At 47.1% G+C, this 16,829-nt stretch overlaps 5 protein-coding genes across 5 annotated transcripts; 1 reads left to right on the forward strand and 4 right to left on the reverse strand.

Annotated features, from left to right (window-relative positions):
• Window positions 1-5,315: 5,315 nt before the first annotated feature.
• Window positions 5,316-7,702, forward strand: HD556DRAFT_1230379 (Aldehyde/histidinol dehydrogenase; the record flags this gene model as incomplete). Its single annotated transcript, XM_041297349.1, has 15 exons — window positions 5,316-5,360; window positions 5,415-5,578; window positions 5,634-5,826; window positions 5,885-6,034; window positions 6,088-6,112; window positions 6,165-6,244; window positions 6,293-6,462; window positions 6,525-6,728; window positions 6,786-6,860; window positions 6,910-6,965; window positions 7,021-7,080; window positions 7,131-7,169; window positions 7,220-7,292; window positions 7,347-7,386; window positions 7,439-7,702. The coding sequence occupies 15 exons, from the start codon at window positions 5,316-5,318 to the stop codon at window positions 7,700-7,702; spliced, it is 1,638 nt and encodes a 545-aa protein (XP_041164346.1).
• A 296-nt stretch (window positions 7,703-7,998) lies between these two features.
• On the reverse strand, window positions 7,999-8,855 carry HD556DRAFT_1029870 (uncharacterized protein). Its single transcript, XM_041295932.1, has 3 exons — window positions 8,699-8,855; window positions 8,471-8,618; window positions 7,999-8,404 (listed from the first exon to the last, which is right to left on the reverse strand). The coding sequence occupies exons 2-3, from the start codon at window positions 8,589-8,591 to the stop codon at window positions 8,142-8,144; spliced, it is 384 nt and encodes a 127-aa protein (XP_041164347.1). The 5' UTR covers window positions 8,592-8,618; window positions 8,699-8,855; the 3' UTR covers window positions 7,999-8,141.
• A 525-nt stretch (window positions 8,856-9,380) lies between these two features.
• On the reverse strand, window positions 9,381-10,812 carry HD556DRAFT_1342905 (mitochondrial glycoprotein). Its single transcript, XM_041302158.1, has 6 exons — window positions 10,558-10,812; window positions 10,383-10,501; window positions 10,271-10,329; window positions 10,088-10,223; window positions 9,771-10,040; window positions 9,381-9,714 (listed from the first exon to the last, which is right to left on the reverse strand). The coding sequence occupies exons 1-6, from the start codon at window positions 10,730-10,732 to the stop codon at window positions 9,667-9,669; spliced, it is 807 nt and encodes a 268-aa protein (XP_041164348.1). The 5' UTR covers window positions 10,733-10,812; the 3' UTR covers window positions 9,381-9,666.
• Window positions 10,813-11,616: 804 nt separating this feature from the next.
• HD556DRAFT_1030595 (uncharacterized protein) lies at window positions 11,617-13,102 on the reverse strand. The gene is made up of 3 exons (XM_041295935.1): window positions 12,641-13,102; window positions 12,379-12,583; window positions 11,617-12,330 (listed from the first exon to the last, which is right to left on the reverse strand). The coding sequence occupies exons 1-3, from the start codon at window positions 12,644-12,646 to the stop codon at window positions 11,741-11,743; spliced, it is 801 nt and encodes a 266-aa protein (XP_041164349.1). The 5' UTR covers window positions 12,647-13,102; the 3' UTR covers window positions 11,617-11,740.
• A 2,206-nt stretch (window positions 13,103-15,308) lies between these two features.
• On the reverse strand, window positions 15,309-15,980 carry HD556DRAFT_1305133 (uncharacterized protein; the record flags this gene model as incomplete). The annotated part of the gene is made up of 6 exons (XM_041299747.1): window positions 15,309-15,479; window positions 15,534-15,626; window positions 15,657-15,744; window positions 15,808-15,809; window positions 15,837-15,863; window positions 15,933-15,980. The coding sequence occupies 6 exons, from the start codon at window positions 15,978-15,980 to the stop codon at window positions 15,309-15,311; spliced, it is 429 nt and encodes a 142-aa protein (XP_041164350.1).
• Window positions 15,981-16,829: the final 849 nt, after the last annotated feature.

The following is a 16,829-nucleotide window of genomic DNA, read 5'->3' on the forward strand; positions in this document are numbered from 1 at the left end:
GATGGAGAGGGGGGGAGGAGGGGAAAGCCCTACAGAAAATATCTATAGTGTCTTGGGCACTTTTGGAACGAGAATTGACGGGTGTGTCAAGGAGGGCGAGGATGAAGGAGTGGGAGAGTGTCAGCCCCGTCGATGAACGGACTTTATATATTTGGAGGAAAAATCAGAGTGATCGAACGACCAAAATAAAACCAAATACGGAGGTTCCAACCTAATTTAGTCAGAATCGTAATGATTATTTTGAGATTCACAAATCTCGGCAACTGTCGTGCTGACACAGGCTGACACTGCCGTTCCGTATCCTTCCTTGTCCCGAACCGTGTGTGGATATCGAGGGGGGCTCAAGCTAACTCCTGAACTACTCCTCAAAAAGACCCTGCAGTCCTGCGTTCTATCACCGTACAGTAGTCGTTTTGAACATGCCAAGACTTTGGCCCCGTCCTTGCCGTATCACATAACGTTAATTTGTGGACCAAGCCCAACTTCTTACGATGCCAACCAATTATCCTGTTCTACTTCGAAGCGCCAAGTTTGCACTACGTGTAATAGTCTTGGACTCTTGGCTGCGAACAAGTTTCGGTTCACGGCCCAGTGGCATAAGGCAACGTGTTCACTATAAGTACGGTCGCAATCTGAGAGCAATCGTCAGAGCCGGAGGAGATGGAAGGAGCCCTTGAAGCTCATTATCGATTACCTAGTGCGTATTTAAGTTAACCTCATCAACCCCTCGCAACGCCTTCTTTTGACGAGAACAGAACATGATGATCGCGATGTGGACTAAATCATAGAGATTGATCCATGTAGTCCAGGGTAATGAAATGACTACCTGAACGCACTATTCCACCAGTGTGCAATTTGCCCTTGGACTACATACACCCCAAGGAGCTCGTTGATCATCGATCGTGACAGAAAATGTTCACGCAGTCGGCAATCTGGATTGTCCCATTTCGGAATGTAAACAAGAGAGTAACTTTTGGCTCCCCAATGCCGATCGGTCCGACTCCTCACAATCTGAGTCCTTTTTGCTGGACGTTGCGGAAACGCTGCGCTGTGCGCATTGGTACAGGGAACTCCGCAGAAAAACGTGATGGGCGCCGACTGCGAGGTACGAAAGGGGGGTTCGCAGCCAGTACTGTGTAACTATCTTGCTTATCCGAATGTCTAGTACATAGTTGGACCTAGGTTACACGATCACCTCTTGTTTGTCTTTCCGATGCCGATCGGACCGACGATATTGAGTTGTTTTTGCTGTGGGTCGCGGATCCTAAAAAATGGTCATAGCGGTAATCCGCATTATGTGGTAGCTGTTTCAGTGTTTCAGCGGAAAGTTTGAACTATGTTTACTTCCGCAACATTGTAACCTCGTTCACATCCATTTCCGTAAGTCATTTTCCCTGGATCTTGTCCTTATTAAAGCCACCTGCCGCAGTCACACAGTGTGGCACTCAGCCTAGCCGTTTATCGGCCGTCAGCACTTAAGTGGTTCAAAGGTTGATCGTGCATGAAACCCGCGGCCTCCAAAATATTAATAACTTCTTTAGACTGCTAATTTAACAGTGTAACCTATCATTAATCAGGTTGAGGAGGTCAGAATTGCGATTAGACCCGTCTGCAGCTGTTCTTCGGCGTTAGTAATGATATGGGGCAATATTATTATAATATTCTTATTATTCACCGGCATCCGGGGAGCCGTCTGCAGTTCGGACATGAGTTTGGCGAACGTGCCCTAACCAAATACTGATACATACTGTAAACTCATGCTGTAGCCGATGAGGCGTAGGAAATGCACTCCCGACATCAACGATTCGGTAAGTTCTCTATCCCCGCCCTCGCTGCATTGCCCCAAGACTCCCACAACTATACATCAAACACAATCAGTATGCTCTGCTCCACATCAGATGATGCGACAACGACAGTGACGGAGGGAACTTCCCGGACGCTCAGGCTGTTCGCAGAACTAGGCCAGTGGTCAAAAATAAAACGCTGTTTGACTTGCAATGTCCGATCAGATGCCGCAAATTCCTAGGTATGTGACTCTTGTGGAGTGGTTGACAGGAATTCATGGGCTGATCACTTGCCCGCTTATGATGTCTTTTTTCTGGACTAGCCTAGCTTCGCCCTGCAATCATAACTGTATTATGGGTCGACACATCAAAAAAGAATGGTCACACGACTAAGGTTTTTCCTGTGCTTTGTAGCTCAAGCGCTCATGATCACACCAAAACAATTGCGCATTTGATCACACAATTGACGACATCCATCAAACGCGCAGTCCTTTCAAGTTCCCTTCATCTGTTCGAACCTTGGTTCAAACTTCAGGGCTGTGGAAGAAGACCATATATGGACTCAGCGAGTACCGGTCCGCAGTTTGAGTACACCCGGTTTCATGATTTGATGCAGTTTGTAAGTTCTTCCATGTTTAGTAAGCCTTGGCTGAAGTTGATACTGGCGAGCAAAGTGTCAAACAGTTCCGTCATCACTTTATCGCGGGGACGCACAGTACTAGACTCCGGCGGAATCACTATACCGAGCGCCAGCACCTAGGAACTCTTGCCAGTGGGTAACGGTGGCCTAGTCGAGCCGGCTATCCCAGTTGTTAGGCATCGGCCGAAGTCGGGCACTCTGGTGGCGCATTATGGTTGGCAGCATTAGTGCTTCCACTGCCCTAGGGCACGTAGAGATTTGCCAGTGGCTACACGTTTAGAGTTGGTCCCTAAACCAAGCACGCGGGCGCAAATAAATGATTATAATGCACAACCGCCACGAAAGGAAACGAGGAAGATATCTAGACCACAAGTGAGTCCGAGTCCGGTATTCGGATGCTGCTAAGAAACCTCCCATTAGATCCCAATTACTTAATGAAGTTGCTTCGTGTTAAGGACTGTATGTAACGTTCAGCGCCTCCAGCTTTAAGTAAGAGCTAATTATAATACTTAGTACCTGGCTTGAATAGTCGTGCAGGGTGGCGGCCTCAACTAGCCTCAAGTATGCGGGGTATTCGGGTTGCATTACCTCAGAACCCTTCAGCTCCTCACGCAATGACAATATTGTTAGACCCTGAACTCTCAAGTCAAGTGTTTTCAACAGCCATTAGTGCCCGATAATGCCGATGTAGGCCCACGCCCTACTTGAGCCCCGCCGCCAGCGCCTACCTTGACAGACACGAGAATCTTTGACGAATAATGTCTTCATAGCCACGAGGAGCTGGGCCTTGATTTTTTTTATGGCAGGATGCCCCTGCGCACATTGCGCTTTGACACATCGCCACGGAGAGATAACCCTTGACCTTCCTATGTGTAGTTGAGAGGTTGCATCATCGATCGCCGCTATTAAGGGTCGTGATGCTGGTTTCCAGTATATTGATTAAATTCATATAGTATATCTACCTTACATGGCCGATCAAGTTGCATGCGCTTGCATGCAGGAGCTCAGGTATGTAAGTGCGTTTAGATCAGGGTTTTTTCTCGCTCATCTATCTACGAAGGCACATTGGTATCGTTACACACTGTCGCTGGACCCAATTTCACCTAGTGTCTGGTCGACATGATGGCGAATACGACTGCTACGGTGCTACCCGTGAATATTCAGCTGGTCTATCAACGGTGACAGATGTCCGATGTCGAATGCTTCTAATGCGACAGCGATTAGCTACTCAGGGTACATCTCCATCTCGAGAACTTTCGAGGGGTCCAAATTTTCGCATGATTCCAGCGCATGGCTACTACCAAATCTTGTATTTTCGCAGCACCCCTTTGGAGCACTGTACAGGCTTGATGATATCATGTCTGTGATAACTGTTGGGTCACCAGCACTTGCTAGTTATTTACTCCCACCCTCCCCAATTCTCGTCGGATTAATCCAGCACGTCCGGCTGAAGCTGTATTTCCATGCACACTTCCCCTCTCTTGTCGTCCCTTCGGACAATAACTCCTGGTAGAAATACTTACCTGGATTAATCGACTACACTCGTGCGTCAATCGCGTCTGCGACCTCCATGGGATCCTTGGGTAGTCGTCACCTACATCCTGGCTGCAGCCAACATTGTTATCTAAACCTTCAAGCTGACGATGAACGTCGAATGGCTGCAAATATCTGCGAAATGTGATTTTCAAGTCGATGGCTTATACACCCTAACACCCAGCCAAATCGAGGTCCGAGATAGGCTGCTCAAATTAGGGGACATATTTGAAATCAATACCGCGGCATTCATAGATGTGTCTTGGGATGTATCACATCTGTCCGTGGAACTTCCCTCGCCGTGTCTCAGGCATTATGAGCAGCTTGTGGTCGTGCCGATATGCTCGCACAGGAACAGCAGATACTCGTATAAGAATGTCACCTCTGCTCAGAGAGCTTTGAGACGAAGGGGGATGTAATTTCTCCAGACGAATTCAGCCTGGCACTGCGAGACCGCTGATCATATCAGCAGTGTTAATGTGACACCAATGTCACCTAGGTCCTAGGAGCCATAGGGACCTGAAGTCGATAGAAAAGCATTATGAAAGAAAGCATACCCCAGATACTTTGAGCATCCGCAGTGGTCGTCGAATTTAGACCGTCGGCAAGAACATGACATTCATTTATCACACATGTAAATATTGTCAGAAAATGAACGCGGATCTAAAGGTGGATAGTACTTACCTCCTTCCTGTCCTGCTTCCCAAGTAAAACAAGACTGTTCTGGTCTTTCTTGACGCAAGGTCTATGTCATCATTCGGGAATGGGAGGGGATGTGGATACTTCTTTCTCATGGCATTAACCAGACTCGGATGATCAATAATGCACTAGTGCTGGCAGCAGAGGAACGCTCGACAGCACTTGATTATAAGCATAAGCACGGATGAACATAGCCAGTTTAACAGGTGTGAACGTTCCTATGGTATAGATGAGCATAATGACATAATGATAAATCTTTCAAATGTTTGCAACCAGCCGGTTGTGCCGGGCTTATAATTTCTCATCATACTAGTAAGTTACTAACTCAGGGCATTCTCAGTTGATTCTTTTCATTCGTTTTCGCTTACCGCAGTCACCTCCCATAGCCTCAGATAGCCTCCCATCCGAACCGCAGAATTGAAAGCCGTAGATCCTTGGAGACTTGATATTATTTGTGTGAGAGACCGTAAGTCCTTCGATGATTGGCGGGGTGGTGGAAATGGCATCATATGTGGATGCACTTGTGTTCGTTCTCGATCCATTTGTACCATAGGTTGCAAATCTGGATGCAGTTGTGTTGAGGACTTTATACTGTGCATATGCTAAAGACAACGTGGTTATAGAACGTGTTCACTCGGTGTACAGCCAACGTGTCAAGTATGGCACCTGAATTAACATTCACGACGCTCGAAGAAATCGACGAGGTGCGAAGCTTGCAATCCACATTACTGTCATGTAGCTCACGGAACGTGCTCTAGATTTACACCACTCTCAACAAGACCTTCCGGTCAGGCAAAACTAAACCCATCGCATTCAGAAAGGTCCAGATCCTGCAACTAGGTTACCTTCTGCAGGACAACATTGAACGTTTCAAGGAGGCCTTGGCCGCTGACCTTGGGAGACCTTCGCTAGAATCTTCATTGTAAGCACTGTTTTGCCAAGTTACCGTGCATGAAACTCACTTAAGTGCACCCCAGCCTCGAGCTTGACTCAACTATAAGTGACTGCAAGATCGCTTATGACCGGGTGGACAAGTGGGCTCGAACCGAAAAGGCACCTTTCAATATCAAATTTGCTGCTTTCCGTCCAGCTATTCGCAAGGAACCAAAGGGTGTCGTGTTGTCCATTAGCCCATTCAACTACCCCGTATGGCTTGCTCTCGGACCTATCGTATGTTCATTTTCGTCTTTTCTCGCGCTCACTTCCATTTCATTGTTTCCCTTCTAAGATTGGAGCAATTGCCGCCGGTAACTGTGTCGTCCTCAAACCGTCCGAACTGTCCCCCGCCATAAGTGGCCTCATCGCGGAACTAATTCCAAAGTATTTGGACAATGATGTCGTTCGAGTCGTGTTGGGTGCTGTCCCGGAGACCAACAAGGTGTGTTATTCATTTCTGTTAGATATGGACTGCATACTTATCAGGTCATCTAGCTCATGGAATACCAATGGGGCCACGGTATGTGCAATTTACTATGTTTGTTGTCGAAATTATGATGCGAGACAACTAGTCCTGTACACCGGGAGCGGGCGAGTAGCAAAGCTTATAGGCGTAGCTGCTGCGAAGACTCTTTCCCCTATTAGTCTCGAGGTAAATCCATACTTTCAGTGTGATGTGCTGGCGCCAATATCTTCCTAGCTCGGAGGGAAGTCTCCTGTTGTTATCGACCCTAAATGTGACTTCAAGATTGCTGCACGCCGTATCCTGTGGGGCAAGTGCGCTAATGCTGGTCAGACCTGCGTCGCACCAGATTATGTTCTTGTCCCGCGCTCTTCAGAAGACGCGTTCGTAAAGGCCCTCAAAGATGCGTGCGTACCTCATCACACCCTTATATACGTCATGCTCAATATGTATCCTACTGCGTCCGCAGACACGATGAGTTCTATCCTTCTGGTGCTACCACCACTCCGGATATCTCTCGTATCATCAATCCTGCGCACTTCCATCGTCTTAAGAAATTGCTCGACAGCACTTCCGGCACCATCGTCTTTGGCGGGCAGACCGATGAGTCACGAAAATTTATAGCCCCTACCGTGGTCAAGGGTGTCAAAGATGAAGATTCACTAATGAGCGAGTGCGTATATATCTGTCTGTCGGAGTATTTTCAAGCAACGTTTGACTGGTTTCAAAGAGAACTATTCGGGCCGATCCTGCCTGTTATGCCTGTGGATGATGTCGATGCAGCAATTGCATACATCAATGCTCAGTGAGTTGTGCTTCTATTTACATGTTAACATCAGACTGAATTCTGCCAGCGATCATCCGCTCGCTTTGTACTGTTTCTCGCCCGATGCAGCCTTCAAAAACAAGGGTGCGTTTTACTTTCGATTGTCTATCAAGTCATCGTCGTTGACATTCTTGGTCAGTGTTTGACAATACTCAGAGTGGCTCAGCCATTGCCAATGATGTGATGATACACTGCGCTAGTATGCCTTACGATGTTTCCAATGAGGATAGCCCACTGATAGTGCTATAGCTGATGGATTGCCATTCGGGGGTATTGGCCCCAGCGGATGTGAGTTCATCCTTCTCTCAATCAAGTTATCACTAATCACATCTCGTTAGCTGGGTATCACACACGAACTTTCTCCTTCGACATGTTCACGCACCTACGCGCCTCTCTTGACTCCCCTGGATGGTTCGTCCTTTTCTTATAATTTCGTCCGCCTGTTCACTTTGTGACATCTTACAGGGTTGACAATATCATAGGAGGAAGGTTTCCCCCTTACAGCGTAAGTTTTGATGATTTATACCCCTCTGCACTTCCCTCACGATAGGTTCCAGCCCGGGAAATTAGCGTCCCTCAAACGTTTCCGCGTAAAACTCCCGCCCCGTCCCATTTCGGCAAATGGCCATGTACGTAGTTACAATATTTTGCACTTGGAGCTTGGCTTATTGAACAGGCCCTTTAAGCAGTTAATCGAACAGAGGCGCAACACCAAATGGCTCTTCTTGTTGGTCAGTCTGGCAGTTGTCGGTGTTGGTTACACACGTACTGCAGATGTTGGTGAGTGGGTGAGGTGGTTGAAGGGGTTGATCAAGGTATAGGCTTATTTTCTAATTTATTCCTTGTCTGTTCGTGTTTGTGAAGGGCTACTCATCGTTATGCACATTTTCTCTACTCTTTCTTCCTTTTGTAATAGATAGTTATCAGGCGTCTCTTGCTATTAATCTCGTTCATCTGATAAGGTCCATGAGGATCAAATTAACCATCCTTTTGACTTGTTGAAGCAAGGTTACAGCTTGCCAGCCACTACTTTGGAGACAAATTCCTCATACATCCCTGTCCAAGCTTGCGGTAACCCTGGACCATCTCTGCTGTAAAGAAATCAATGGTCTCGTCTTTCTCGGATACACTTTCAAACGACTCTTTAGGCGTTGGCTCAAAAAATTGGATTCATACAACATGATCTGTAGCACAATAAAGACTGCCTTCGCATATGCCTAGATGGGACTCGACTCGGATGGGTGTGTGTATCACTACGCGTCATTTCCTCCATCCTTGTCCCCCACCTTCAGATTCCGAAGTGTTTAAATGTGACCCCAAGGGGAATTGAGGGCGTCTGCGAGGGTTCCCGGGCCAGTACGGGCCAAAACTCATGTTCCATTCGTGTGTTCTGCGCTGCCTCTGGCTCTGCACGATTTCTGGTGCTACGGCTCGCAAGGTGCTCAATTCGTCCTGCGATAACTTTGACAGAGGCGATGACGCTAATAGTAGCATGTCTGAAGGTGTGTAGATAGGGATAAGTCCTGTATAACGTGACCGACATGAGGTATGTGCCACCCGATGGGTAAAGGCTAGAGGATAATACTCACTGCTATCATGAGGCAAGGGTGACAACGAGTGTGCTGGTAACGAAACCTTCGTTGAGCTGGCCGAACCCGGTGGAGGCTCCCGTCGGTGTACGGGGATGTAGAGTTTGGAAGATGACGACATCACTGAGGTGGCGAGGGAGGTGGGTTACTAGAGAAGACTCGGTAGATGAGGACACGGGAGATGAGTTGATCATGTTCTGGCTTGAACAAAGTGTTATATATACTCACAGGAGCAACCTGTGGACCTGCGCATGCATAGACCCATTGTCAGTCAGTTATTGTATGTTAGCGTGGCATGAAGCGGCAGTGGTGGTGGCTCATCCACTTCAAGTTGGACCGCCACATAGGTGATCTGTGAAGGCCAATGAGAAGGTCTGAAAGGTCGTAAGAAACATGTCGGGATTGCCTTATGTAAATGGTCTCAGCAGACCTATGCGGTCACGTGACAATCAACTCCAACTCCACAATATCAGACGCGTTTTTATGTGGGTGTGCTACCCCCACTTGCGCGTATTGTGGGCAACATAACTGAGACAGACGTGGGTGTGTTACCCCCACAGTCTCATGATATGGGCAACATTGCGTCTAGTAATGCGGGTGCCTTACCCCCGCAACTGGATAGTACGACTAAGGTGTTGTCACGGTTAGCGCAGGCATGGCACGTGCGTGGTATTCAGCTGGCGGGACGTATTTGGAGAGAGTATAAACGACGAATAAGATCTCTGAATGCCGTTCCTTCTGATAAGGTGGCATATAAGTCTTTGGACACTTATGCATACCTTTTACCGACAAGTTTGCGAGGTTTGCTTTGATTACGGACGTTTGATTGGATTCGGAGGACGTTTTTGTTTTTGTTTCATTGGTAGTTGAGTCATCGAGGAACCTAGTTACCTGAGCTTATGTGAGCGTAGATGGCCAAATATAAAAATTCAAAATTCCCCTATTTGTCAATCACAGCAACTCTAGAGGATAAGTTAGCAAACCACTGAAACTTGAAGACACCACGTCGACACGAAAAACTTTTAAAAGCAAAAGTGATGAATATTGAGTGACATTAAATGCTAGTGAGACTGAGAGGGGAGATAACAGCCAATAAATGTATGGTTGTACGTGTAAAGATGGGTGTGCAAGGTCATGCAGATAGCGGGGATGGCTTTTGAGAGTGGTCATGAAAGCAGTGCGAGCAAACTACATGCCTACGCATCCACGAAGTTCTTCACGTTGTCCAACCACCTTACGTATTCCTATGAGGGAAAGTGATGAGGTCCTGCAAACAATGGACAGGCAAACGACCACTAACCTTCTGCTCTTTGAATTCCGAATATTCAGGAACAAACGTGGCAAGGTTTTCATTGATACCCCGCTCCTGTAACCACTTCTCGATCTCCTCCTGGACAGAAACGTCGAGAGTATCAAACTGAGGGCCGATGTACAAGCCCCGGCGTTTCCAGTCAGCCTCAGCGGTAAGCTCGGTACCAAGCTGTGCATCAGGATAGTAGGACATGTTGTCGACAATGAACGCGCCCTCCTGGCACATAGTGTCAATGTTGATGGACCCCTTGGCATTACCCTACATCCAAATATAAGCACAAGAATGTTTCACCTGAGGCTAGCTACCTTCGTGATGGAGAATGAAGCACGGATAGGGTACGAGTTGGGAGGTTGGTCCTCTCCACCTTCACCTTCTTCCTGCTCGTATTCCGGCTCTTCCTCAGCGTTTTGAATGTCGGCAATAGAGAACATCATACGAATACTATAAAACATGTCAGTATATGTCAAGCGGTATAAATTTTTACCCACGTCTCATTGCCAAATTTCCGTACGAGAGTGACCTCGTCGTTACCAGTAACGTCCTGTATCTGCGTGCAAGGTCTGAGGAACAAGCCCACCATCTACTCGGCATAACACATACCTCCCAGATACCCTGTTCCTTGAATGTCTTCAAGAACTCAGGCTCTCCTGGCGCGTCAGCAACAGCCTCTTTCTCGTACTTAAGTTCCTCGGCAAGTTTTTGTGAGAGGAGAATGTCAGCTATTGCCACCAAAAAAGGGTGAGTGCTGGTTCATTGAAAAAAGAACAAAGCTCACTCGAACCCTCCGAAAAACGACACGTAGATGCCGAGAATGCTCTTGCAGCAGTCATGGAAGCCCGTGGAGCAAGCTGTGCGGTCGCAAGGCGCAAGGGGCCAGAGCGAGCCGCAGGACGAGCAACAGCCCGTGATGAAGATGCAGCAACCTGACGAAGGGCACGGAGAACAGACATGTTGCGTGAGGGAGGAAAAGTACAGAAGATGGTGAAGAGGAAGCTTAGACGGACACAACCAGTTTTCGAGTTTTGAAGTCACTCAAAATTTCGAGCATTGTTTGGCAACGCCTTTTGAAATAAACAAACGCCCGGACATAGCCGGTAACTTTACGTAACAAGTTGTCCAGGGAAGATCGCTCGCCTACATTTTTTCTTTATTTGATGCCCTTCCGCTTCTCGTATATTTTGGCGCTCACTCTGTCGTTCTAGGGCCTTATTACGCAACCTATTTGCACAGACTGACGAGCTGAGGAATGCGAGTCCGTGAATGTCAACTTATATGTGTTGTGGCGGACCGCAGTCTGAACGTTCAAGTTGCGATGAACACTTGAATTTCAGACAAGCATGAAAACCTTGCCGCAGCAAGGAAGGTAATTTTTATGTTGACAAACGCTCTTCCCCTGTCTATTATAACCGACCATCGCTTCTGAAAATCAATTTATGTAAGTAACCATGTTGATTTATATCCTACAATAATAAATACCACCCAATCATATCATACATAAGTAAAAGCAGGAAGACGGGAAGCATAGGATGACAGACAGGTCATATACGTACAACAAGCAGAAACCGTAATTCCAAAGGGCAAGAAGAAAAAAAGGCGGCGGAATAGAAATCCAGGGACGTTCAAAATGACTGTGGGTAGCCAATATTCCAATCATCGACGTACGGGGGTTCGAGAATGATAGATACTTTGCCTCCGGCGGCTTTTTGACCATAAACAGGATCGCGTCACACGATCTACACCCTCTCTACACATTATCATCCTCATCGAGACCTTGTTGGTGGTCAAAGAGCGTCGGAGTCTCTGAAAGTTTTCAGAAGTACGTAGGAGGCAAAACAGAATCACATCGAACATGCATTTGAAACTGAACAACGAGAAAGCAAAGATCGCAAAAAAAAAAAAAAAGAGAAAACAGCAGCGCGAAAGCAGGGAACCGTATGCAGCAAGAGATCCAGTGATATTCATGCGTCACCAATCTCAGCTGGGCTGCCATGTCCAGGTTCTGAAGCCTGGTCGCTCCCTCCCGTCGTTCCACTAGAAGTTGAAGATTCTTGCACGACAGCAGCGACCTTAGTCTTCTTCGCTTTCGGCTGTCCATCTTTTCCCACTCTAGATCTCTTCTTTGAATTTGTCTTCGGAGCAGGCGGCGGTATTTCTTCGACATCAGGATCATGATCTACAGGCGGGCCAGATGTCCTTTGAAGCTCAGCCTGAGCTGGATCCATGGCGGGCGGCGGCACGCCAGGAGGGCCATAATATGGCGGTCCATAGTATCCAGGAGGAGGCATATAGTAAGGCATCATCGGAGGAGGTACGCCAGAATTTGGGGACCCTTCCACGGGCGCCTGACCCTCAGAGGGTGGTACGAAACCAGGAGGGGGAGGATAGAAATATGGGGGCGGATAATATCCCCCCTCTGGTGGTGGTGGCGGAGGTGGAAAGGTTGGCATTGACGAGGGTGCAGGAGTTGCAGTCGCAGAACCCTGTGCTACACCGTTCGGCGGGTGCCAAGTTGGGTCTCCGTTTGCTTCATTTGGGGTAGTCGAGAAAGCTATCAACCAATGAGTAAAACAAATGCAGATTGATGATTGTAACGTACTTTCGAAACTGGGATTATGAGTAGGTGAGGTAGCAGTATCGCTGCCGCCGGACTTGTTCTTGCGCTTATAGGGTCCCCGCTTAATTCCCTTCTGTCGCTCCTTCCGCACACCATCAACGCACGTTTCTGGGATACCATATTTGACACATCGTTCACATGGACGATGCTCGTCACAACGCTTGCAGGCATTTGCGCAGTTGGTACACTGACATAATAAGTTAATTAATTTAGAAAATGGGCGCAAAAATGTACGTCAACTTACCGCCATCTTGACCTGCTTACGCTTAACGCGCTGGAAGTTAGTTTGGGGAGGGGGTGCGTAAGGCGGAAATCCTACGAGTCTAACGTAAGAGAGAACAAGAGAGAACGACAGAGAACGACGCCGCGAAACTAGACCTACCAGGAGGAGGAAATGGGTACATCATCCCCGGAGGCGGGTAATGATAGATGTATGGGGGTGCTGGGTGTGGCCCGCCGTTTGGTTCAGGATGGCTCGGATCATAGTAGACCGGAAAAGGTGGCGAGTAGGCACCGTATGCTTGGTATGGTGGCATGTGATGTTCCTGTGCTACAGCACCAGCATTCTTGGCTTGATCGCTTGCCATTGGGGACAAAAACTTTGCCCAGCGCTCCTCACAGAAATTTGTTCTCTATGGGTAAGCGAATAGTCACGGACCTGTAGAACGGGAACCATGTTGAGTGTTTGATCGAGCCGGTATTTTGTGAAGCAGACAGATAATAGGCTCCAGTAGAGGAGACAGATGGATGGATGGAAGGAAAGGGAAGAAAGTTGTTGCTCACTCCGCTCGAAATTGCTTAGTTTTCCGATCGTCGCCGCTCAGAACACGCTTCCTACGTTCCGGTGCTTCAAATTATTTGATCTGGCGCTATCGGTTTGATACCAAATTCGATATCGCAAAGGTCTTGAAGAGTATGACGAGGAAAAGGGTAGTTTTTGAGTATAAATGATGGAGTGAAGGCACAACTGTGAACGTGGGACTTGAATAAAAGTTATAAAACGCGAAAACGTGACTTTAAGTGATGCCGTGCGCCTTTTTCCTCATCCTCCAAACTTCATGATGTCGAGCTCTACGATGAGCAGACCTTCGTATGAAAATAGCGATACCTGCGAATTCGTGGGCCATAATTGTCAATCAAAGTTGAGTTTGACAGCGCACGCATGATTCTGTCTCTTTCTCCGACCCAAAGATCGTTGACTCCGCTACAAACGTTGCAACCTCCCACACTGCTTTCCTATACGAGTCGGTGGTCTAAATCTCTTTATAATTTCTGGTTCATTGCACTTATCGTTATAAGACTAACTATGCAAGTCTTTTTAGGCCTTCTATCGTGTTCTGGTGTCGTCCTTGTTAATCAGCGTTGTAACGCTTTATAGCCATCCCAAAAGGAGTTGCGCTCTCAAAATATCTTAATGTTCCTTCTCTTTCCTTTGACTCCCCTCTCTTCTTCCACTGCTACCAGTAAGCAGTATTACTCAATTTTTTTCATTCTAATGACGTCCAGTTGTTCAATAGTAGCAATGACATTACTTACTCAGGACAACAAGTGCGGGTAATAATTAAATGTCCCGAGCTACCTCGGCGAATCAAAAATTATCCTCTTCGGTGCTCTGCGAATTCGTACTCCCATCACTTCTTCGAACCTTGACCGGCGCCGCACGATAACAACAACGCGTACGTTGACTTCCTACGCATGATGTTCTGTCGGCCTTTGTCCCGCATTCGTTACGATCTTCCACGTGTTATAGTTGGCCCAGACCATCCAGACAAGGGGAAGCTTTGATATTCGATGATCCCGATTCGTGATTATTAGCCAACCCTGTACGTGCGATAGTTCACAATCAGACAATCCCATTGTGCAAGATTTGTGAATACATTTACTTATCATGATCTAAGTCCGGCATTCGGTGTTCTTAGACTTTATGTGGAGTTAATTTCTCCTAAGGACCGCAATACAGGCTCCAGGTCGACTTATCTTCGCGCACAGTTTAGGTTTAGTCGTTATCCATTGGTCTTCAACATTCTCGGCTTCTGGATGCTACCTCAGAGGGTCAATATTTGTTGCAAGGACAATCTAGCCTCAGAGAATTCTCAGCCAAGATAATGGATGTCTGCGGTCACTCAGAAAGCACCGAGCAACCTTTGAATTTAGCAGGCGCAGTTGCTTCCCTTGAAATAGGGAACCGATCCTGTCTCCGCCGTGATATTCACGCTCTCGGTGTTTCAAACAGGCGCTGCGTTTATATGGGGATGCTGGCTAACGTTCTTCTCTCGGCATATCTGAATTATCAATTTCATAGATATGATTCACAAGCAAGTCAGGTGAGTCGTTCCTCAGCGAAAATAATTCATCCAGGCGCCTGACCCTTGGCTACCCGCGACGCGTGATATTTGATCTACCGTATTATGATAATTCCGTGTTTGCGCCTTCACCGGTGCTCCCCAAAGTGACCCGATATTTTTAGTCCGTCTCTTTGTTGGTCACCCCTAAAAGTACTTTGACGTATTGGCCGACATATTTTTGCGCCTAGATCTCTCCCGACTTTCGAGCGGAATTCCGTACCGCTCTGGTGGATAACGACACGAAAACGATGCTCGTGATGTATAATAGTTTGAACCCCATTCGTCCTTCATGGATTGTTTCGGGTGGACTGCTCATTGACCATGTTTTTACACAAACTAACTGTCCCCTCTGCTTCCTCCGTTCCTCTAAGGACGCATAAGTTAGTTGTTAGCAAAGACTTTCATCAGGCACTCGCAGTGCACAATGTGTTGAACAGTTGCGTGATTTTGCTCTTTCGTCATAACGTCAAACTGTTATTACCACAACAGGATTCGAAACAAATGATCATGTTCCTACAGGTTCCAGCCTCTCCCGAGCTACACGCCACTGGCAGTTGGTACACGTGTTCATTCTTGGAATATGATTGTAATCATAGCAGGCACCGTGTCGGAGTTAGCCACACGCTTGGCGTAGCATCCTCTAACGCTAAGAATAAGGTACGGTGCCAGCACAAATATCTGCGCAAACGAGACTTGAAGAATGCCCTTGTAAGTCTCTAATTCCAAGGAACATGAGTCCTGTAAGAATGATGAATGACCAGATGCAGATAACTCGGTCACAGATCGGCGTACCGATAGATTTGGAGATAGCCGAGTTGCAAAGCAAAAGAATAGCACAATTAAGACGTATAGAAGATCGGCGTCAGAGATAATCACGAACTTGCACTGCAAAGTAAAACATGAGATTTTACTAACACCGTGGCAACCAGCAAGGTTGCACCAAGAAAAGTGAGAGTCTTTCTTGATTGCCGATACATGGCATATAGCCGAGTAATCGTGATAACTATGGTATGTCAGTCAAAGTCAGCATCATTGGGGTACTGAGACTGAATGGCTCACCACTCACAACTGTTTCGGTCATTAGATCAAACTAACAAGCCCGTCAACAACCTCACTCCGCCTCTAGAATGGTGGACGAAAATAGCACAGAACACTGACAAAGTCTGTCAGCGAGACTGCCGGAAAACTTACTGCATACCGCCGGTCAGAAGTCAACGAGCAGGGGCACTTGCACAGCATGCTGATGCTAATCGCGAGAGATGGGTTATTAGCACAATGCCAATGTCTTAACCTTGAAAACATATACAGAGGATAGAATTCCAACATAGCGTACCTATATATATTTGAAGTTGAGTGAAACTTGTCAAGTGCGCCCATGACATAGACCACTTACTCTGATATATAGAACAGTCATGAACTTGAAAAAGTTGAGCGCTGCCTCTGCCCTGAATCAAATGTGACATCCTTCCTGATGTGGGACCCCGCTCACCTAGACCAGGTCCAGCTGTGAAACCATTCATAGTGAGAATCTGCTTTGGTCACGGTTTAGTGCTGGAGAATACCAAACGGACATCAATAATGCTCAGAGTCTGTAAGTACTACCTTGCTCACCCCAATCGTATACCAACACAGTAGAGGATACAACTGACACCGCAGTCGTATATAGAGGGAACATGTGCTCGCCACAAACCCAAGAAATAGTAACCACGATACCAATTTGATTTGAGACTTGAAGATATTATATTTGGTATCAGTGAGTGGCGAATCAATTGGATAAGTATGACAAATGATACCGATACATTATAACAACCCTTGCCTCATGCCAGGTCCTCGTATCACCACCACCCGCTGCGCGCCCCTCGTCTAGGCTGCATGCGATGAAATAAGATTTGTCATCAACCGTTTTGAACGACAAAAGCAATGTAGAACGTACCGTATCACACGGACTGATACCCGTCAGCGTTGCATCAATTTACACAGCCAGGTAACGCGCCATTGTTGTTTTTGAAGATCCGGATGTGGCGCTTGACAGTCTAAATGTGAATGATATTTGATGCTGTGAATAGTGCAGTAATGCGAACAGCATAT

This window comes from Suillus plorans (assembly GCF_016647745.1).
Source record: "Suillus plorans strain S12 chromosome Unknown HD556scaffold_9, whole genome shotgun sequence".
NCBI classification, from domain to species: Eukaryota; Fungi; Basidiomycota; class Agaricomycetes; order Boletales; family Suillaceae; genus Suillus; species Suillus plorans.